Raw genomic sequence first — 22,760 nt, 5'->3', positions numbered from 1 at the left:
TATAAATTCTGTGTCTTATGATCCTACTCCACAGCTACCTGATGAAGGAGCAGTGTCCCCAAAGCTGGTGCTTCCAAATAAACTTGTTGGACTATAACCTGGTGTTGTGTGATTTTTAACTTTGTCCATCCCAGTCCAGCACCAGCTCCTCCACATCATATATTGGGATATAAAGTGGGTATATTCTATGTTTGAAAATGAGTCACTAATAATTTATTTTGCCACTTATTAAGGGTAAGATTGTTTACAATAAATGTAGTCTTGTTTTGATGCTTATAGATGAAAGTTAGTGTAAGTTTCTTTTATCTTAAATAGTAGTCAAAGTCAGTTAAATTAATCATCTGATTGATGGAAATGATTATTATTCATTTGTGATGATTCATGAAATAGTGGGGCTTAATTACCAATGCAGTCTTTTTATCAGAATCATGGCAGCATTGTCATCCCTCACAGACCGCAACTCATGTACACCACACAAATAATAAAATGCCACAGTAACATAAAACAAACTAAGTATCTTTCTTTCAAAAGATATGTTTCACCTACATATTCCAAATATAATTCTGGATGTGCCACAGTATTGACATTATATTAATAATAAAAATAAGGAGCAGATTTAATTGAATTCTTCTGTTTTGATCGTTTTTCCTTTATCTACAAAAAATCCGAAATAAAACTGCCACTTCAAATTCAAGAATTCAAGGTAGTATTCATTGGGTAAACTTCACAGGGTAGAAATCATTAGAGGTTAAAATTGAGCCTTTGCTATGCATAGGGCATTGATTTTCAGTGTAAATTTTACATCACAGAAGCAAGCTGAAACTTTTTTTCGAACATTTTAACACAATTTTCTGGTGTTTTCAGATAACGGAGATTATGACGGGTCTAATTGTCATTATCATTGGAATTGTAAAGGTCAGCAAGAGGTCACGTCGACTTTGGCTCAGTTTGTTTTCCCTAATATTTGGCACACCCTGGTGGACTGGAGCTCTAGTAAGTATTAACGGTGAATACAAGAATGTAAAGGTAGAAGGATTAGAGGGGACATGAGGAAAAATAATTTCATCTTGAGGTTTGTGGGTGTCTAGAATTCTCTGCTCAGTTTGGTTGCTGAGGTAGAAACACTCAAGTCATTTAAAAGGAACCTGCATCCACATCTGAGATGTTGTAATGTCCATGACTCTGGACCAGGTACTGATAAGTGGAATTAAAATGAGTGGCAACTCAGCCAGTAGAGAAATAGCAAACTCTTTCTGTGTTGAAACATTTCTATTAGATTAGATTAGATTAGATTAGATTACCTACAGTGTGGAAAGAGGCCCTTCGGCCCAACAAGTCCACACCGACCCTCAAAAGAGCAACCCACCCAGACCCATTCCCCCACATTTACCCCTTCACCTAACACTACAGGCAATTTAGCATGGCGAATTCACCTAACCTGCACATTTTTGGACTGTGGGAGGAAACCAGAGCACCCGGAGGAAACCCATGCATACACGGGGAGAATGTGCAAACTCCACACAGACAGTTGCCTGAGGTGGGAATTGAACCTGGGTCTCTGGTGGTGCGCTATTGTTCTACATTAAGATTATAGCTACCAGCTCTTTAAGTGTATCTGACAACAATTGTGTATTGGTACATATTCCAGACAGAATGCCCTATGCATTCAATCTCCAAGTCAGACTGTGTATTCCTCGTTTATGCCAATGAGATGGTTTTGATCCTGTCATTTGCCTATTTAGATTTACTTGAGCATTCTGTTCCTCTCAGGTGGGTCTGTTATAGATGCATCCTCGAAAATAGGATGCTAATAAGAATGTGGCTATAGAATCAATTGAAGCTGCAGTGCTCCCATAGGCTCCAAGAACATTTTCAAAGACAATTGTTGCATGCTACCGACTTTGGTCTTTTAACCATCTGTAAAAAACATTTTTTGTCTTTGTTTTTAATGGTGGAGTCAAATGAGGAAAGCACTGTTGGCATACTAATGATTGTGGAAAAGATCACTACTTTTTAAAAGCAAGTTCCCTGATGCTCATTGTAAGTGTTGTTTACACAGCTGCTTGTTCAAGGAGTAATGGTTAATGTTGAGTTGCAGACAAGCTGCAGCCAAGCCTTTGTATGAACAAAGTTTCAGCTGGCAACAAGTAACTGATTCGTCTGTGGCATAGTGACATGTTGTCAACATCAAAAGCCTTCTGCCTGCCAACAATGATGTGGTAGGCTATCACATAACAGAAAATGTTCAAGAAACACAGCACATCTGGGAGCACCTCACCACAGATGCTGCAAGACCTGCTGAGTTGCTCCAATCGCTTCCCATTTTTGATTCAGATCTCCACTGTTCTTTGTTCTTTTTTGGGTGTAAGCGTTTGTCATTGAACAATCTGGAAAAGAGGGAGTTGTCTTTTTCCTGCAGTGACAAATATCTCCAAACTGATGAAAGGCAGTTTATTCTCCCCCATCAGTTACTGTAAGGTCTGCCTTTTAAGCAATATGTCAGAGACTGTACAAGTGTGAACAAATCACTCTGCATCTCCCCCAAGCAAGTGAAAATAACATTGAGGAACAGCAATTCCTAAAAGTCTAAAAGATCATCTCAGTGAAACCTGTGGACAGGAACCATCGAACTGCTTTCCCAATCTTTTCTTCCATGCATGACACCAAACTTTTTGTGTCTGTCTGTGTATGTGTGTAGAAGGGAGGTTTTAATAACAGGGTTAGCATTTTAACTAGTAATCATATGTTGATTGTTCATGGCTGTTTATTATTTGTAATAACTAGTAACTCTTGTTAAGTTCAGATACCTAGTTGTCAACCTAGATCTAAAAGACATACCTACTGCAGAATTTTGTGTACTTTTAGAAACCTTTAACTTTCTTGACAACTCCAGGAATAGTAGGGCTTGATTTTCTAGTGTAATACAACACACTGCCAAACGACTTCACGGCACCCAAGGTTTATCTCTGTACCCTTTACCGACACGGCAAACTCAAAAAAACAAAGAACAATGCAGCGCAGAAACAAGCCTATCAACCCACCAAGTCTGCACTCACACATTTTGCCCTTTCATACTAAAACTGTCTTCACTTACAGGATCTGTATCGCTGTATTCCCTTCCTATTCATGTATTTGTCCAGGTGTTTCTTGAATGCTGTTATTGTGTCTGATTCTACCACCTCCACTAGCAGCATGGTCCAGGTACTCACCACCCTTTGAGTGAAAAACTTGCCTTGCACATCTCTTTTAAACATTATCCACCTGACCGCCCCCACCCCACCCATCCTGCTCTGCATCTTGAGCCTATGTTCCCCTCGTAATCGACCCCTCCACCCTGAGGAAAAAGCCTCATACTTTCCACTCTATCCGTGCCATTCACAATCGTATCAACTTCTATCAGGTCACTCCTCTACCTTCTGCATTCCACTGAAAACAATCTTAGTCTACCCAACCTTTCTTCATACCAGGAAACATCCTGGTAAACCTTGCCTGTACCCTTTCCAAAGCATCCACATCTTTCTGTTACTGTGGTGATCATAAATATACACAATATTCCAAGTATGGCCGAGCTAAAGTTGTCTAAAGCTCCTTGAAATGAAATTTTGTGAGGCAAGACAGGTACCTGTAGCTCATCAAATATATTTTAAAAAGAGACAAATTACCCATTGGTTACAATCAGGAAATGAAATGTCACAAATTTCAACTCCTGATTTTCCACAAAACTCTATCCTGTAACTATAACAAATTACCTGACCTTAGGTGGGGTTATAGTACAGTGTTTATGACGGTTTTCAACTCCCAGCAGAAGAGAAGCTAAGATTTTTCTGGGTTCTTTTCTGTTTTAGTTGTTAATAGATTACTTACAGTGTGGAAGCAGGCCCCTCGGCCCAACAAGTCCACACCGACCCTCCGAAGAGCAACCCACTCAGACCCATTCCCCTACATTTACCCCTTCACCTAACACTACGGGCAATTTAGCATGGCCAATTCACCTAACCTGCACATTTTTGGACTGTGGGAGGAAACACGAGCACCCGGAGGAAACCCACGCAGACACAGGGAGAATGTGCAAACTCTACACAGATAGTTGCCTGAGGCGGGAATTGAACCCGGGTCTCTGGCACTGTGAGACAGCAGTGCTAACCACTGAGCCTAGAATGTGATATTGCGGGCAATGCCAGATTACATTACCTGTCTTCAATTGTCTTGGAGATGCTGGTGGTGATCCACCATTTTGAACTGGTCCATGTTGCATGGGAAAATCCATAGTGCTGTTGGGAAGAATAAGCCAGTAACCATGAAGGAATGACAATACAGCTCTAAGTCATGATGGTATGTGACCTGAAGAGCAACCTGGTGGGGTTAGTTTCTATTCAGTTATTACCCTTGTTGGTTGTAAGAGGGAGGAGTGTTACAACGTGCTGTCAAAGGAATCGAGGTGAGTTGCTGGATTGCTGATTACTAATTCTTCTAATAATTCTCCAAAGAGAGCTTATTATTAGAACTTGATGAAGTTACAAAATGTGTCAGTTGAAGCTGTGATGTTTTCTACCCCACTGGCTCATTGAACTTCCTTCATTGATTGTTTTTTTCAGCATTAAGCAAGAAGAATGGCTGTCTTAGTAAGAAAACAGATTGAGACAGAGGGTATATGGAACCAATGTTTAACTCCCTTAAGTCACTAGTTTGAGGAGAGAAAGACTTTTGAAAAAAACACATTTTTTTTGTATTTTTGATTGTGGTCTCAAATGAGAACAGGACTGTTGTCCAAGCTAGAGATTGTGGAATGGATTTCTGCACTTGTTAAAAACAAGTTATCTGACATTCGTTGTAAGTGCTACTAGAACGCTTTTTGTTCAAGGAGTGGCAGAAGTCTATTTTTCGATAAGCTGGAGCCGAGAGGTGAGTATGAATGGAGGTCTGATTGGCAACAAGGAACTCATTGGTGACCAGCAATTGACAACAAAGGCCTTCGGCTTACCAACAACAATCTGATAGGATGCAAAGTAGCTGAACAACTTGTGGGTGTGAACGTTTGGTGAGAATCCAATGGACTTCTGAAAAGAAAGGAGCTGTCCTCCCTTGGCAGTAAAAACAAGCCTCAGCCCTGATGGAAGCTAATTCATCTCTTCTCATTGGTTGCTGTAAGCTACAGCTTTTAACGAGCAAGTCAGAGACCCTACTCAACGAAATTATTATTTATAAAAATAAACAGTTTCCAACTGCAGAGAAACAAGAATGAATCATTGATGTACAGTTTTTTTTCTGTTTAAAACATCAACTCAGTCATAGAGTTTAGACACGTACAGCACAGAAACAGAGACTTTGGTCCAATTTGTCCATGCTGATCAGATATCCCAACCCAATCTAGTCCCACCTGCCAGCACCCGGCCCATATCCCTCCAAACTCTTCCTATTCATATAACTGACCAAATGCCTTTTAAATGTTGCAATTATATGAGCATCCACCACTTTCTCTGGCAGCTCATTCCATACACCCTCTGCGTGAAAAAGTGCCCTTTAGGTCTCTTTTATATCTTTCCCCTCTCACCCTAAGCCTATGCCCTCTAGTTCTAGACTCCCCCACCCAGGGAAAAGACTTTGACTATTTATCCTATCCAAGCTCCTCATGATTTTATAAACCTCTATAAGGTCACCCCTCAGCCTCCGACACTCCAGAGAAAACAGCCCCAGCCTTTTCAACTTCTCCCTATAGCTCAAATCCTCCAACCCTGGCAACATCCTTATAAATCTTTTCTGAACCCTTTCAAGTTTCACAACATCTTTCTGATAGGAAGGAGACCAGAATTGCACACTATATTCCAAAAGTGACCTAACTAAAGTCCTGTACAGCCGCAACATGACCTCCCAACTCCTGCACTCAATACTTTGACCAATAAAGGAAAGCATACCAAACGCCTTCTTCACTATCATATTTACCTGTGACTTCACTTTCAAGGAGCTATGAACCTGCACTCCAAGGTCTGTTTGTTCAGCAACACTCCCTAGGACCTTACCATTAAGTGTATAAGTCCTACTAAGATTTGCTTTCCCAAAATGCAGCACCTTGCATTTATTTAAATTAAACTTCATCCGCCATTCCTCAACCCATTGGCCCATCTGATCCCACTGTAACCTGAGGCCCTGTGCTTCGTGTAAGCAAGTGAAAATGTCTGAAGAAGAAAGGCTGAGGAGTACGTGTCTTACAAGATCATCTCAGCAAACCCATGAATTGGAGCCATTGAACTGTCTTCCCAGTTACTTTTTCTACCTGTGAAAGTCTTTCTTTGCCATTGGTCAGTATGTGTGTAAAGGAGAAATTTAGTGTGTTTAATAGAAGAACTACTTGTCAATCATTTTTATCTTTTGTGATGACTCCTGGAATAGCAGGGCTTGGTTTCCAGGGTGTTCCCTGAGTGGAGTGTGACACTTTAAAAAAATTGAATCCTGTATTTCAATTGTTATACAAACCTGTGCTGTTTGCTCTCTGATGTGAAATATATTTTTAAAGTTTATTGTTGCAGGGTCACTCGCTGTAGTTGTTGAAAAGATGCCAACTGATTGCATGGTAAGTACTTGCTCAACAAATTTAATATAATTGGATTGTAAGTGGTATCAACATTCAAGGTGACAAACCAGCAAGATCTTGTTACTGGTTATTGCCATGCTACATCTCTTTTACTTTAGGATTCATAAAACAAATTTGATTAAAGGGATAACACAGTGGAATAGGTAAATTGCTACAGTCCCACATCTGCTCTTTAATTCAAATGCAGACCATCACAGTTGACAGAAATTACCTATTGCTTAAATGCTGGAAGAAGTAAGATTAGATTCCCTTCAGGGTGGAAACAGGCCCTTCAGCCCAACAAGTCCACACCGACCCTCCAAAGAGTAACCCACCCAGACCCATTCCCCTCTGATTAATGCTATGGGCAATTTAACATGGCCAATTCACCTAACCCACACATCTTTGGACTGTGGGAGGAAACCCACACAGACATGGGGAGAATGTGCAAACAGACAGTTGCCCAAGGCTGGAATTGAACCTCAGACCCTGGTGCTGTGAGGCAGTAGTGCTAACCACTGAGCCACCGTGCCGATGACGAGCTTCCACCTTTGGAATCTGAGTACAAATGCAGACAGGTAGAGGATAAGTCCATTTTTTTTAAGGCAAATTAGGCCATATATCTGAACAGTTCTTTGCCTAGGGTGGATATGTTCAGTGGATCACTGTAGATGATGCTATTCTCAATATCTAACCCTGAGAGTTAGGATTAGATATCTGGGAGTGCTTGTTGGGGCAGAGTAAAAGTAGCTTTATCCTGTGTCTAATTCTATGCTTTATTTGTCCTGGGAGTGTTTGGTAGGAGAGTGTAGAAGCAGGTTTACTCTGTATCTAACCCTGCGCTATACCTGTGCTGGTAGTATTTGTTGGGGACAGTGTAGAGGTAGTTTTACTCTATGCCTAATCCTGTGTTAAATCTGTCCTGGGAGTAATTATTGTGGACAGCCTAGAGGGAGCTTTACTCTGTATCTAATTCAATATATTACCTATCCTGTGACAGTGTTGAGGTAGCTTTACACTGTATCTAACCCTGTGCTGGACTTGTCCTGGGAGTATTTGATGGGGAGTATATCGAGGAAGCTTTAATCTGTATCTAACTCAATACTGTACCTGCCACAAGTGAATTTGTAACATTTCATTGATGGTATAAAAGTCCATTATTGCCTAGTAGCCATTTCCCTTACCCTAATGAAGATCTGATCTAACTAGATTGTTTGGATTAGAATGGCGCTGGAAAAGCACAGCAGATCAGGCAGCATTCGAGGAGCAGGAAAGTCAACATTTCGGGCAAAAGCCCTTCATCAGAAATGTTGATTTTCCTGCTCTTCGGATGCTGCCTGACCTGCTGTGTTTTTCCAGCACCACTCTAATCTAGACTCTGATCTCCAGCAATCCTCACTTTTGCCCAGCTAGATTGTTTGGTCCAGTTCTGGCAAAGGTCACAGAACTTGAAACATTTTCCCTACAGAGATGCTGCCAGTCCTGCTGAGATTTTTCAGCAATTTCTGATGTTTTATTTGTGCATTTTAGACTATTTGGTCTGTTGAATGAAAATGTTTCAGTTTTGGCAAATGGAGTGAAAAGGCATTACTCACAGAATTGGTGTCATGCATTCAATCTACAAAGCTCACTCTGCTGCATGAGAAATCACAGGAGACCCATTAAATTCAAGATTCAGAGATCATGTTGTAGTGTCACTACCTCTGAGCCAGGTGGCTGGGTTAAATTTCCATCTGCTCCAGAGTGTGGAATAGTGACTCTAAAGGGGTTGATTTGATTTGAATATGTCTAGATTTAAGGGGCTACATTAACTTCTCGGGAAATCAAGGAATAGTTGGGGTCAAGTGTCTCATTGGTGATATCCTGCTGACAATGGGCAGGATTCCAGAATTGGAGCTTACCCATTCCCACCTTATTGGGGGACACCTTTCCAGATGCTGGGAGTCAGAGATGGATATTCAGATCCAACTCTCTGCACAGACATCATGCTCACTCCTGCAAGCTCCCACAAGTTCCACTGATTGTTCTTGAGCAGAAGTACAGAGTGTACAATGGATGAGAGTTGTAGAATTCTGTTTGATTGGCCTTGGGTGCAAGGGCATATGGTTGAAAGTCATTCCCAGGAATTTGAATGACCCAGCAAGAAAGGAGGCCATTTAGCCTTTTCTGTCAATGCTGACACATTGCTAGAACTATCCAATTAATCTCACTTACTGCTTTTTCCAAAAGACTGTAAATGCTTCAGATCTTTGTAATGTCCTTATTGAATCTAGTTCCATACCTTTCAAGCAAAGACATCTAGGTCACAACAACACAACTTGATAGAGAACATTTCCTCATATTGCCTCTGGCTCTTTTCCATGTTACCTTAAATCTTTGCTCTTTGCTTCCTGACTCCTCTGCTCTCATGCCCGAAACGTCGATTCTCCTGCTCCTTGGATGCTGCCTGACCTGCTGCGCTTTTCCAGCAACATATTTTCAGTCCTTTCTCCTCTGCTCCTGAACTTGGGAAGTTTATCCTTCTTCACTGCATCAAACCAATTCATCCTATTAAAAATATCAGACAAATAAATTCATCTTCTCCAGGCTATCCATGGAAATAAAGCTCCCCATTCCTGGTGCCATTCCAGTGAATCTCTGCTACATTCTTTCTGAGGTCTTGACATCCTCCCTAAGGTGTGAAGTTGAATCTATTTAAACTTACTCAACAGAATGGGCAGATTGCAGACAGAACGGATTACAATAGGATTGGTTAACCAATTGACATTTTCCTCCTTCCTTGTTTTCTCATGCACTTTTAACATTTTTTTAAATTTCCAGATCAGAGGCTGTTTAGCAATGAACATCATCAGTGCCATTTCCTGCTTACCAGCCATAATAATATATGCTTTAAACCTCACAATTTTCACAATTTTCAATTCTGAGGTGAGTATTAAAACCTATTGATATTAATTTACTTATAAGTACTTCTTAAAAATCATCATAGATGTCCCTACAGTGTGGAAGAAGTCCATTCAGCCCATTGAGTCCACATCGACTCTCTGAAGAGTAACCCTCACAGACCCACCCTCTACCCCAATAACCCTGCACTCCCCATGGCTAATCCACCTAACCTGCACATCACAGTCAATCTAGCATGGCTAATCCACCTAAACTGTACATCTTTGGACAGTGGGAGACAACTGTATCACCCGGACGATAACCCATACAGACATTGGGAAAACGTGCAAACTGTACACACACAGTTGCCCGAGGGTGGAATCAAACCCGTGTCCCTGGCGTTGTGAGGCAGCAGTGCTAACCACTAGACCACCATGCTGCCTTTGAGGCACCATGCCGCCCTTGTTTTCTCTCCGAAATGTTTCCTCTCCAACTTAATTTATTTGTTTTTAACACTTTACAGGATACAGCATGTGTCATCATACTTCTCCTATTGACATTGCTTAATGCAGCAATATCTATTGCAATTTCAAGCTTCAATTGTAAAGGTCTGACTTGTTGCTACGAGACAACAGCCATGGTAAGTTAAATAATGGATTGATGCAATTGATTGGTGAATTGTATATATTCATATGTCAATTAGCCTTTATTCCCTTTTTAGAAAAGTGTACATTTATCAATGATAATTACTGGATGCCAGCAGCTAAACCACTTGTGGGCTATCCTACTGTGCAGAAGTCACTGGAACTGCAAGACACGCAGAGCATAAACCAAACAGCCAATGTGTTTCACTTAGGAAAGGGTCCAATGCAAAGATTTGAGCACAAAATTTACGCTGATGCCCCCAGCCAATAATGCAGGAGTGTCGCACTGCTGGATGTTCTGCCTTTTTGGATGAGACACTAAATCAATGCCCAAGTCACACTGTCAGGTGGATGTAAAATATCTGATGGGATGATTTTAAATAGCAGGAAAGTTCTCCTTGAATATATTGGCAATCAACCAACTTACTAAAATGAAGGGGAACTTGCAGGGTGGTGATGTTCCCATGTATTTACTACCCTTATCCTTCTTGGAGGTAGAGGTCATGCATTCAGAGATGTGTTTGAGGAACCTTGGTGAGTTACGGTAGTGCATCTTATAGATGATACACACTGCAGCTACTATGCCCTTACACACACATTCAAGGAAATAAAAAGGTTATTAGCAGAGGAGAAAAACTGGAACGATAGTTTGGTAACCTTTATTCCGAGGTTCTGTTGCTGTGAAGATCCTTATGGCTCTTCTGATGGCCAACAGGTTGATTTGCAGTTAGCTTTCTCTGGGATCTTCCACTGGTTGGTTATTTCATTTATAAAATGTCTCTCATATATCAGTTTAAAAGTCACAACTTACAACAACTGTTGCAGGAAATATAAGTTGCTTTTCTTAAGCCATAAAGTTAGTTTTGATCACAGAGCGTAGAGAGCTTACTCCCAAGCTAAGGATGAACTGAACTGTTTTCTTTCTTTCTTTCTCTCTCTGAAACCTTTCCCAGCTCTGAGCTGTTCAGTTACCCAAAAATCAACCACACAATCTTTGGGGCAAAAGGTCCCTATCATGAATAAGTGGCCACTAGTCCATAAAGAAACTACTTCTTGTTGTCAATCAGAGCTGCATCTGTAAACCCCTTTGGCTCCAATTCAATTTCTACCTAACTTTAATTACTGCTTGTTCAAAACACTATTTATATGATACTTCAGTGAGTGTCAGGTCATTTGTTTTTCAAAATATACACAGCACGACAAGCACTATGATTTAAACAGTTCTATATCACTTCAGTCCAGAACTTTAAGATAACACAAAAATAAAATGATGCAGTTTTACAATGGGATTCCAATTAATTGGATTGCTGAGTCATTGATGATGTCAAGCTTCTTAAGTGTTGTTGGAGCTCCACTCATACAGGCAAATGAACAGTATTCCATCCTTTGCTGACTATGGTCTTATAGATGGGGGATGGGAAGTTAGTTAGTCATGACAGGACTCCTGGCCTCTGACCAGCACTTATAGTCACAATATTTAAATAGCTGGTTCGGTTCTGTTTCTAGTCAATTGCAACACCTAAGATGTTCATTGGGGGAATTAAGTCATAGTAAAGCCATTACATATCAAGAGGAGGTGGTTAGCTTCCTCTTGTTCAAGATGGTTTTTGCCTGGTGCCTGTGTGGTGTAAATGTTGTTTTCCACTCTTTAGCCCAAACTTGGATGTTGTGTAGGTCTTTCTCCATACAGACATAGACTAACTCAGTACATGAGGTGTTGCAAATTATGTTGAACATTGTGTAATCATCAGCAAAATCCCCACTTCGGACCGTTTTGATGAAGGGAAGCTGAAGATGTTTGGGATGAGGTAATTACCCTGAGGAAGTCAGAAAGTGATATCATGGAGTCAATGGTTAGTACATCAATTGATTATTACCACAGTGCTGTTTGCGAAAACCTGAATGGAAAGCAGAATTTACTTAAGCAAAAGGGGTGGCATGGTGGCTCAGTGGTTAGCACTGTTGCCTCACAGTGCCAGGGACCCTGGTTCAATTCCCACCTAGGGTGACTCTCTGTGTGGAGCTTGCACATTCTCCCCGTGTCTGCATTGGTTTCCTCCCACAATCCGAAGATGTGCAGGTTAGATGAATTGGCCATGCTAAATTGCCCATAGTGTTAGGTACATTAGTTAGGGGTAAAATGCATCTGGGTGGGTTGCTCTTTGGAGGGTCAGTGTGGACTTGTTGGGCCAAAGGCCTGTATCCACACTATAGGGAATCTAATCAAAATATAAGTAATGGTAATTAATTAATTAATCACCACACCATAAAGATGGGAGGGCCATAGGTGATGAGAAGAAAATATAAACACTGCTGCTGAGCCTCTTTTGGATACTGCTGAAAAAAGGGAGGAAAAGAAAAAAAAAGAACTGAAATTAAAAGACAATGCAGAAGGTCTTCTCAGTCTTGGGACTAAAAAAAACCAGAAGATTCAGAGAGTCTGTTCATTCTAGGGACTGGCTTGGAGCTGGCTAGAAAGACAACAATAAAGATGGGAGGGCAGATGATGTGCTGCAGGACGTTAGAGCTCCTGCTCATCTATGTGATCTAAGACAACTATGTCTGCAGTAAAAGCCTATCACTTCAACAGCTTCAGCTTAGTTTATAAGCTGGAAGCTGAGCTGCAAGCACTATAGCATATCAGGGAGGGAGGAAGTTGCCTGAACATTTTGATACAGGAGTCTATCGCACTCCTTAGGATAGGCTCTTCTGATTTGGGCTGTGGCCAGGGACAGGAGATTACTGCACGTTGGGGCATTAATAAAGTTGTAGTGGAGGAGCCTTGGCCTTTACAATTGTTGAGGTTCTTGCTATCTGTATGGATAAAAGTGAGGGCCTGCCTGGAACCATGGCACATGAAGACATGCAAACAGTGGGAGTTAACAAGAATGCAGATGCATTGAGGGACAGTACAGTTAGAGGAACAGGTACAGTTCATTGCAGGTGACAGCAAGAATCCAGAAGGCTGTATTGCCTGCCCAGCGCCAGGGTTTGGGACGTCTGCTTGGTGTTACACAGGAACATAGTGAGCTGGGCACCATCCTGCTCTGCCATTCAGTAAGATTTCAATGCAACATAGGAGGTTGAGGAATGACCTTACTGAGGTTATAAAATCATGAGGAGCACAGATAAGGTGAATGATGAGGATCTTTTCCCTTGAGTGGAGGAGCTCAAAACTAGGGGAATATTTTTAAGGTGAGAGGAGAAAGATTTAAAAAAGGATATGAGTGGCAACTTTCTTATTCACAGAGTGGTTCATGTGTGGAATGAACTGCTGGATAAAGTGGTGGATGCAGGTATAGTTACAACATTTAAAAGACATTTGGATAAGTTCATGAATAGGAAAGGTTTGGAGGGATGTAGGGCAAGCGCAGACAGGTGGACAACATGGCAGTTGGCAACAGTTTGACAACATGGTCAGCATGGAGTTATTGAACCAAAGGGTCTATTTACAGGTGGTGTGACCCAACGACTCTATATCAGTTGATTTGAGTGCTCAACACTCTTGGCTGTCCCTGATAACCTTTCACCCCCTTGCTTAACAAGAATCTATCAGTCTCTGCCTTACACATATTCAAAAACTCTGCATCTGACACCTTTTGAGGACCATGTTCCATAAATTCATGATGATTAGTGTGAAAAGTATTCTTGTTTTCATCCTAATTAGTCAGCCTCTTATTTTGAAACAATAGCCCCTCATTCTAGATTCTCCCACAAACCAAAGCATTCTTTCCACATTCACTTGTCCAGGCTGTTCAGGATCTTGTATGTTTTTTAAATTCACTCACAGGATATGTGTTGCTAGCTGGCCAGCATTGATTGTTCATGCCTAGTTGTCCTCAAGAAGGTGGTGAGAGCTTGTTTTCTTGAACTGTTGTAGTTCATGTGCTGTAGGTAAACCCACAATGTCATTAGGAAGGGATTCCAGGATTTTGACACCGCTTTAGTAAAGAAAGGGTGACATATTTCCAAGACAGGATGATGTGTGGTTTGGAGGGGAACGTGCAGATGTTGGTGTTCCCATGTATCTGCTAACCTTGTCCTTCCAGACAGAAGCAGTGGTGGGTTTGGAAGGTGCTATCTAAATTAATTTCTGCAGTACATTTTGTAATAGTACACACTGTTGCAACTGAGCATTGATGGTGAATGGAGTGGATATTTGTAGATGTGCTGCCTATCAAGCTGGCTGCTTTGGCCTGGATGGTGTCAAGCTTCTTGAATGTTGTTGAAGCTGCACTCATCTGGACAAGTCTTTCAATTGAGCAACCACCTCCTATTCTAAACTCCAGCAGATTCGAGCCCAGCCTATTAAAACCTTTCTCATAACTTTGAGATGCCGCTGTTGGACTGGGGTACACAAAGTTAAAAATCACACAACACCAGGTGTGCACACACACACACACACATATTAGTTTGTGGGGTGAATTTGTACTTGCAAAGTTACGTTGTACTTTGCTCAAAAATTGCATGAATCCATGTAAAATTCTGTTAATTCACTATTAGATTAGAATTAGTGTAAACATTATGGCACAGACAGCAGCACAGAGGGGTGCTAATACCCAATACATTATCTGAGCTGACACCAATTGTTAAAGTACAGTTGAGAATGTAACTTTTAAAAAGAAATTTTGCAATTTACATATGAAAGAGAAACTAACATGGTCATTCTAACAGATGAGAAACTTAACAAACAATCAAGCCATTTTTCAATGTATAATTTCAGTCACATCACACTGTAAACTTTTGCTATAAATTCTGTGCCTTACAATCGTGTCCTCCACAACCACCTGATGAAGGAGCAGCACTTTGAAAGCTAGTGCTTCCAATTTAACCTGTTACACTATAACTGGGTATTGTGTGATTTTTAACTTCCTCATAATTTTTAACTTCCTGGAGATAGGAACAAATTAACATTTTGAGTCCAATATGATTCCTTTTCGATTCTCGTCTGGCATCATTCTTCATTAAATTGTTTCTCTTTCCACAGATGCTGCCAGACCTGCTGAGTTTCTCCAGGATGATCTGTTTTTGCTTCAAATTTCCAGCATTGTCAGTAAATTGCCTTTAATAACATACTCCACAGTGGAGACTGGTGCAAAATAATTGTTCAATGCATCTGCTGTCTATTTATTTTTGGGGAATGGCTTTTTCTTAAACATCTCAATCTTTTTGCTTTATTTTTCTTAATTTTTAACAGGAGTCTGAGAAAATAAAGTAACAATGGGAATAATTATTAAAACAATATTACTTTATTTCATAATTTAGAAGCATTTACCTGAAATAAACCTCTATATTACAAGTACTGCTCCAAAATAAGATCACCATAATCAAAATTTGAATACTGGTGTATGATATTTTAATAGAAACACAATCAAGTTGTTTCACTGAAGGGGCAGCACGGTGGTTCAGTGGTTAGCACTGCTGCCTCACAGCACCAGAAACCTGGGTTTGATTCCCACCTCAGGCAACTGTCTGTGTGGAGTTTGCATGTTCTCTCTGTGTTTGGTGGGTTTCCTCCCACAATCCAAAGATGCGCAGGTTAGGTAAATTGGCCATGTTAACTTGCCCATATTGTTAGGTGCATTAGTCAGAGGTAAATATAGGGTAGGGGAATGGGCCTGGATGGTTTACTCTTCGGAAGGTCGGTGTGGACCTGTTGGGCCGAAGGGCCTGCTTCCACACTGTAGAGAATCAATCATTTCCAGCAATTCATGGGTGGGTTTTCTCTGCTACACATGTGTAAGAAGTGGTTCCCCCTAGCGTACTGCACCATGAAATGCAGCCTGGTCATTTGCTCTGACAGAGGGACAGCACAATCATTATTGCTCCAATGGGGAAAGTGGCAGACAACAGGGCTTAATGGATTGGGAGAAGTGGTCGAGGCATGATGAACTGGCTCGCTCTTTCCATACTCAAACCTTTCAAATTCTATTAATTTGCACTGTTTTTATTTTTCAGCCAGTTATTGTGGTCTACAACAATGCATCTGCACAACCAATTCCCCCCCAAGAGTTCCAGGACAACCCTCCTCCCTACAACGTGATAGTGACAGAAAATGTATATGCTGGATAAGAAACTGTTTCTGATGAAATTGAACGACATGCAAGTTAATTCAACTTACTGAACTTGAAGCAACATTATTAATATGCATGTAAAGAGTTAGGATTCCGTTTTTGTCCTTGGGCTGCATGTGATTTTGCCAAGGCTGCATTTATTACCCATATCCAAGTAGGCTGGGGAGCCCACATTAAGCTTTATACTCAGTGTTGCTTCAGAGGGGATGAATTTATGGTGCTGTAGGTTGCCATGTAGGCAGTATAACATTGAGGGTTCATGAGAGACAGACATACTGCCTTATAAGAAAGTTATGAGCTTGTTGTATCGTTTCAGTCTTTCAGACCCTTAATAGTGATTTACTTTTGGTGGCTATCCTCTAGTTGCTAGATTTATCTAATTCAGTTTCATGGCTTTAGGGCCATAACCAATGCATTTCTCATAAATATAACTAGATGTTTATTGTCTGCTGCAGACAATCAAACCTCCACGTCTTGAGAATTGACTCCAAGGATTGGTAATTGATTTTTGTCCAACAGCATGCAAGAGGAAATGACAAGGCAGCAAAACACATTGCACTTAAATAAAAGCCAAATATTGCAGGTTCTGGAAAGTTGAAATCAAAACAAAAAGTGCTGGAAAAACTCAGCTGAACTGGGAGCATCAGTGGAGAGAGAAAAAGAGTTAATGTTTCAATTCTGTTTCTCTCTCCATGGGTGCTGCCAGACCATGATTGCTCCAGTATTTCCAATTTTAGTGCATTTTACATCCCTCTCTCAATCTGAAATCAACGAAAATAAATATGGGCAGAGTAGTAATAGTTTGCCAGTTTGATGTTGCCACATTATTTCACATTATCATGTATTAAATCAATTGAATCATCCAAAGAGAGTGTACCAGAATTTTTAAACTCATTTTGCACCTTAGACACATTGTTAATCAGTCTCAGTTTATCCTCATCAGTGACACATGTTGACAATGCAAGTTGTAAATGTATTCCTGGGTATTTTATCACATGACTTGCCACTATGTTCCAGCTGTTAATCAGCCAATACATCTATTTTGATGGCATAGTGTTTTCCTGCAATAGTCCTTACCCACTGAATGACATTTGACCATCAGCCAAACAACCTTTTTTCCTCCATTTCAATATTTTGATATCTGGTGAGAAGAAATATTCAAAGAAAATGACAAAAAAAATCTCTTTGAATTTTCACCAAGGTTACTTATAGTAGTGCCCTGCAGATTAATTGTCAATTCCTATAAACTGAAGGCCAATCCTGGATGGTTGGAAATCCTGGATTATCAGCTTAATCCCTATACATAAAGTTGTTTTTTGGATCAGCTGCTCATTACAGAAATTGTCCAATTTTCATCCCTGCTTGAGGGGCAGTTATCTATATGCATCAGAATTACATATCAGAAGTGCAACTTATATTCAAACGATTTTTAGGTTGAGGAACGTTTCCCCATAAGAGTGATGTAAATAAGGGGGGACAGGGCCAGCCAATGCATTAATGTCACCCATGAATCTCATAAGTGCAGTTTCTCCCATAAGAAACAATGAAATGAGGTAGGAATAGGTACTTTAACTTATGGAAATGTTCTGTTTCAAACCTAGCAACCAAAATATATATGATACATGTATTATACTGTATAGCATAATGTACACACACCCCCATACTTTTAGACTACATGTATAATAAATCAATTTATGTATAATAAATCAACATAAAAGTGAATTCATTTGTTGAACCATGAAATGAATGAATAAAGTAACAGACTCGCAGCAGGTTGTGAGATTTGATTTGATTTGATTTGATTTGATTACAAAATTGGCTTATCCAAACAAAGCTCAGGAACCAGAAGACAGTCTTCCAATTCCCTGGTGAGCAGGACCTATGGCCTAAATTGTATCTCTCTAGTTCTGCTTCTTCACATGCCAAAGTTAATTTATTGGTTACCTATTACTTTACACTCTTTAAATACTGACTAAGTATTTGTTTTATTTTAACATTATCAATTTATCACTATATTTTGTTCTTCTCAGCAAGTTGTTTATGCTTTCTTCATTCCTCAATGTTTGGGTTGAAATTCATGTTTAATGTTGCACCAAACTTTATCTTTCTGAAATTTGTTCACCAGCCTTCAAGTGAGGAAAGGGCCACCCAGATGTAAGCAAATGTATGTCGCTGTTAATTTGGTCCTTGCACTGAAATATCAGTTCATTGAATGTATCAGTTCTTTCTTGTATCTGTGCATTTTTTTTATACTTTGAAATGTTTATTAGTTATTTGAACATTAAGCAAATCACCACCTGAAATCAGATTAACACTTCATTTGCTGCTGTTGGTCTACAGATATTTCCTCAATACAAGTATAATCTAAGACAACATGGCACTGCCACCATGAGAGAATGTGGCATTGTTGATGAAGCTATCCCTTAGTTAAGATGCAGTTAAACATCACACAACATTAGGTTAGAGTCCAACAGGTTTATTTGGAAGCACTAGCTTTCGAAGCGCCGCTCTTTTATCAGGTGGTTTTAGAGAATATGATCATGACCACAGAATTTATAGCCAAAGGAGTCCAGTGGAGATGTGATACATTAAACAATTTTAGATCAAATCTTTCCTCTTTTAGAATGGGATATGTTGGTTTCTGTTCTTTGATATGTAAATCCCATAACTTCTTTTAAATTACATTCTCAAGATATGATTTGGAGATGCCGGTGTTGGACTGGGGTGTACAAAGTTAAAAATCACACAACACCAGGTTATAGTCCAACAGGTTTAATTGGAAGCAATAGTTTTCGGAGCTCTGCTCCTTCATCAGGTGATTGTGGAGTATAAGATTGTAAGACAGAATTTATCGTAAAAGTTTCCAGTGTGATGTAACTGAAATTATATATTGAAAAAGACCCAGATTGTTTGTTAAGTCTCTCATCTTTTAGAAAGACTATGTTGGTGTCAGTTCTTTCATATATAAATCACAAAACTTTTTTTAAAAGTTACATTCTGAAGTGCACTTAACAATTGGTGTCATGTCGGCCCAGATAAGGTATTGAAGGTGTTAACTCCCTGTGAGGCTGTCTGTGCCACAATGGTCAGACTGATTCAAATCTAAAAAACAGATTTTCAGAATCTTACATGGATTCATGCAATTTTTTGAGCAAAGTAAAATGTAATTCTGCAAGTCCAAATTCACCCCACAAACTTATATGTGTATGTGTGCATGTAGATGCATGGGGTGGGGGCGTGTTTATGAGTGTCTGTGAGAGAGTGTGTGTATGTTTGTAAGTGTGAGTGTAAAGGGGTTTAAGTCTGTGAGAGGGTGTGTGTGGGAGTGTATGTGCGAGCATATGAGAGAGGGTCTGAGTGTGTGTGCATGTGTGTGTGTGTGTGTGCGTGTGCGTGTGTGCGCACTTGCGCATGTGTGTGTTTCCGTCTGTGTGTGTGTATAGCGCAATAGGGTCACCTGTAGTGCGTTATGTACCCAAGGTCCCAGTTGAGGCTATTCCTATGGGTACCGAACTTGGCTATCAGCCTCTGCTCGGCCACTTTTCGTTGTTGCCTGTCCCGAAGTCCACCTTGGAGGGCAGTCACCTGAAGGTACGAGGTCGAATGTCCCGGACCGCTGAAGTGTGGGAGCGAACACTCCTGTCTGTTGATTGTTCTGCAGCGTCCATTCATCCGTTGCCATACCGTCTGTTTGGTCTTGCCAATGTACCATGCCTCAGGGCATCCTTGCCTGCAGCATATGAGACAACATTGGCTGAGTTGCATGAGTACCTGCCACATACATGGTGGGAGGTGTCCCCACATGTAATGATGGTATCCGTGTCGACATTCTGACATGTCTTGCAGCGTCTACCATGACAAGGTTGTATGGTACTGTCCCCAAAGCCAGGCAGTTTGCTACGAACAACAATCTGCTTTTCTAACAATGTTGTGGTTCTGTTCGCCGAGCTGGGAATTTATGTTGCAGACGGTTCATCCCCTGTCATGCTGGGTATTGGGTACTTTGTCCTGATGAATAACACAAAGGACTAGCCACGTTACCATACATCAAGAACATTTCTGAACTGACAGCCAGGCTACTATGACCACAAGGACTCATAACAGCACATAAACCAATAGCCACTCTCAGACAACAACTCACCAGGACAAAGGGCCCGATACCCAGCATGAGCAAGACCAACGTAGTGTACAAAATCTCATGCAAGGACTCCCCTCCCCTCCCCTGATGTGACTCTGACAGGAAGGATACACTGCTGATCAAGCCCCTTCAGTCCATGAAATCTCCTGAAAGTATATAGTTCAATTGAATCAACAAGTTGGTTAATTGACAGTTAGTTTGCTTTGCTTTTAGTATTATCCCTAACAAAAAAAAGACTGGCACCAGGTCCATTAATAAATACAAATGATTATGAATTTTTGAACAGTTGGTAAAATGGATTATGAACTACCACTATGCAACTTAAATTATATCCCTTTTAAACCCAAATACACACACATTCAAATACAAACATGATGAGGTGGAAGGTACATAGGCTTTGAATTTACATTCAGGAGTCAACAGGAGTCACTTACACATCATTGGTTCAGGATGAGTGGGCAGTAATTGGAGGGCACAGTGTACATATGTGAGTGGAGATTTAGGCAGCAGTTGAATAAGAGCTGAAAATGTGTTGCTGGAAAAGTGCAGCAGGTCAGGCAGCATCCAAGCAGTTGAATAAGGTGACTTTGGTTCATCGAATGTTTACACATTGATTTCTCATTCATCAGTTACATAATATTATATGGGCAATCTGAAAGCATTAAGATAACGTGAAGTGAGGGTTGAGGATGCTGGCAAAGAAAATTATAATTGTTCATTTAGGAGCAATTTGGGATTAACAATTTGGTTAATTTAGGATTAGGGCACTTAGTAAAAGAGATTTAGGGGTTAAATTTCAATTAAGTCAAAGGGCAAAATTATCTATCAGTCACAAAGTATACATATCTGTCCCATTTTCCTCCCCATTAATATTATTTAGGCAAAGAAAATGCACCTAATGATTTGTTCCCATTGCATCCAATTTCAGTGAGTGATAGGAAGAACACAGAAAAAGGCCATTCATCCTCCCAAATCTGTTCCACCATTCAATTGGATCATGATGGTAATATAAATTACCTCAATCTACTTACCATTCATCTGTCACTCTATGTTCCCTTTCTAAACAAAATTCTGCCAAACACAGATATGAAAGCTTCAATCACTCTCTAGCCTCAACTGCATCTTGGGGAAAGAGTTCAATGATTCCATTACTTTTGTATGAAGAAGTGATTTTTGCCATCACTTTAGGGTGGTTTGGTGGCTCAGTGATTAGCACTGCTGCCTCACAGCACCAGGGACCTGGGTTTGAATCCAGCCTTGGGTCACTGTTTGTGGGGGAAGTTTGCACATTCTCCCTGTGTCTGCACGGGCTTCCTCCAGGTGTTCTGGTTTCCTCCCACAATCCAAAGATGTGCAGGTTAGATGAATTGGCTATTCTAAATTGCACATAGTGTTCAGGGATGTGTAGGTTAGGTGCATTAGTCAGGGGTAAATGTAGGGGAATGGATCTGGGTGGGTTATTCTTCGGAGGGTCAGTGTGGACTTGTTGGGTTGAAGGGCCTGTCTCCACACTGTAAGGATTCTATGGAACCCTGACCTACCTTGGACTAATTTCAAAGTGATTCCTTCTTATTTGAGTTTCATTCACCATTGCAAATAGTTTTTTTCTTCTCTCTGTCCTGTCAATCCTCAAATCAATTTAAATGTTTCAATTAAATCACCTTACAATCCCCTATAATCAAGAAATATGAGTCTAGCCTATGTACCCTGTCCCAAACGTAACCTTTTAAGACAAAGCAATTCTAGTGCATTTCTGCTCAAAATTACTCTGGTCTGACTTGGAATAGGGAGCACAAGGCTGGTCAGCAAACTCAACAGGTACTGCTACAGTTTGGGCTTGGTTCCTTGATACCTAGATTAGCTAAATGGTTGAATCTTATGATCTGAAATCTAATTGCTTACTGAGTTAAGGCCCCCAATGACTACTTTCTCATGACACAGAGAGATGTCCAGTGATCGTTTAACCTGAGGATCACCACTCCTCAGGCAAGGAGCGAGGTTGAGAAGGAGGAACCTTCATGGTAAACTCAGCCATTATAGGAACTAAACCCACTCTGTTGGTGTTACTCCATATTCACAAAACAAATGTCTAGCCAATTGAGCTAATTGATTCCCAAATTTATTCAGTAAGCCCCAGGGCAAAGGAAAATGTTCCCTTTACATTTAATATTGTTGAGAATTCCAGCAGCTTTCACATTAGTTCACAGGATTAATCATATCAGCCATGCTAGACAATTAGTAACAATTCCTAAAGTTTATTTAGAAACCTAAATCCTCATAAAAACAAATAATAATTGAACAACTTAACAAAGCACTATAAATCTACAACCTGCTCACTAGTGGTTTAGTTTAAAAAAAACCTTTGATTAAGAACTTGACTTGCATGGTTCCTCAGAATAATTTGTAAATGGTTATCTCAGCAAAAGTAGAACATGAAGAGATACATTCAGTACATT

General features: G+C 40.4%; 1 protein-coding gene across 3 annotated transcripts in view; it reads left to right on the top strand.

The window, feature by feature from the left end:
• The window catches only part of LOC122556140 (membrane-spanning 4-domains subfamily A member 15-like), a 47,566-nt gene extending 28,793 nt beyond the window's left edge, over positions 1 to 18,773 (top strand). For all 3 annotated transcript variants that reach the window (XM_043702628.1, XM_043702627.1, XM_043702629.1), the window contains exons 3-7: positions 865 to 993; positions 6,512 to 6,568; positions 9,389 to 9,493; positions 9,972 to 10,088; positions 16,051 to 18,773. In XM_043702628.1, coding sequence (XP_043558563.1) covers positions 865 to 993; positions 6,512 to 6,568; positions 9,389 to 9,493; positions 9,972 to 10,088; positions 16,051 to 16,164 — 522 coding nt within the window. In that variant the 3' untranslated portion in view covers positions 16,165 to 18,773. The remainder of the gene's footprint in view (positions 1 to 864; positions 994 to 6,511; positions 6,569 to 9,388; positions 9,494 to 9,971; positions 10,089 to 16,050) is intronic.
• The last annotated feature ends 3,987 nt before the right edge of the window (positions 18,774 to 22,760 follow it).

The sequence above is a fragment of the Chiloscyllium plagiosum genome, chromosome 13 (assembly GCF_004010195.1).
Source record: "Chiloscyllium plagiosum isolate BGI_BamShark_2017 chromosome 13, ASM401019v2, whole genome shotgun sequence".
Taxonomy (NCBI): domain Eukaryota; kingdom Metazoa; phylum Chordata; class Chondrichthyes; order Orectolobiformes; family Hemiscylliidae; genus Chiloscyllium; species Chiloscyllium plagiosum.
This window is presented reverse-complemented; position numbering and strand designations above follow the sequence as displayed.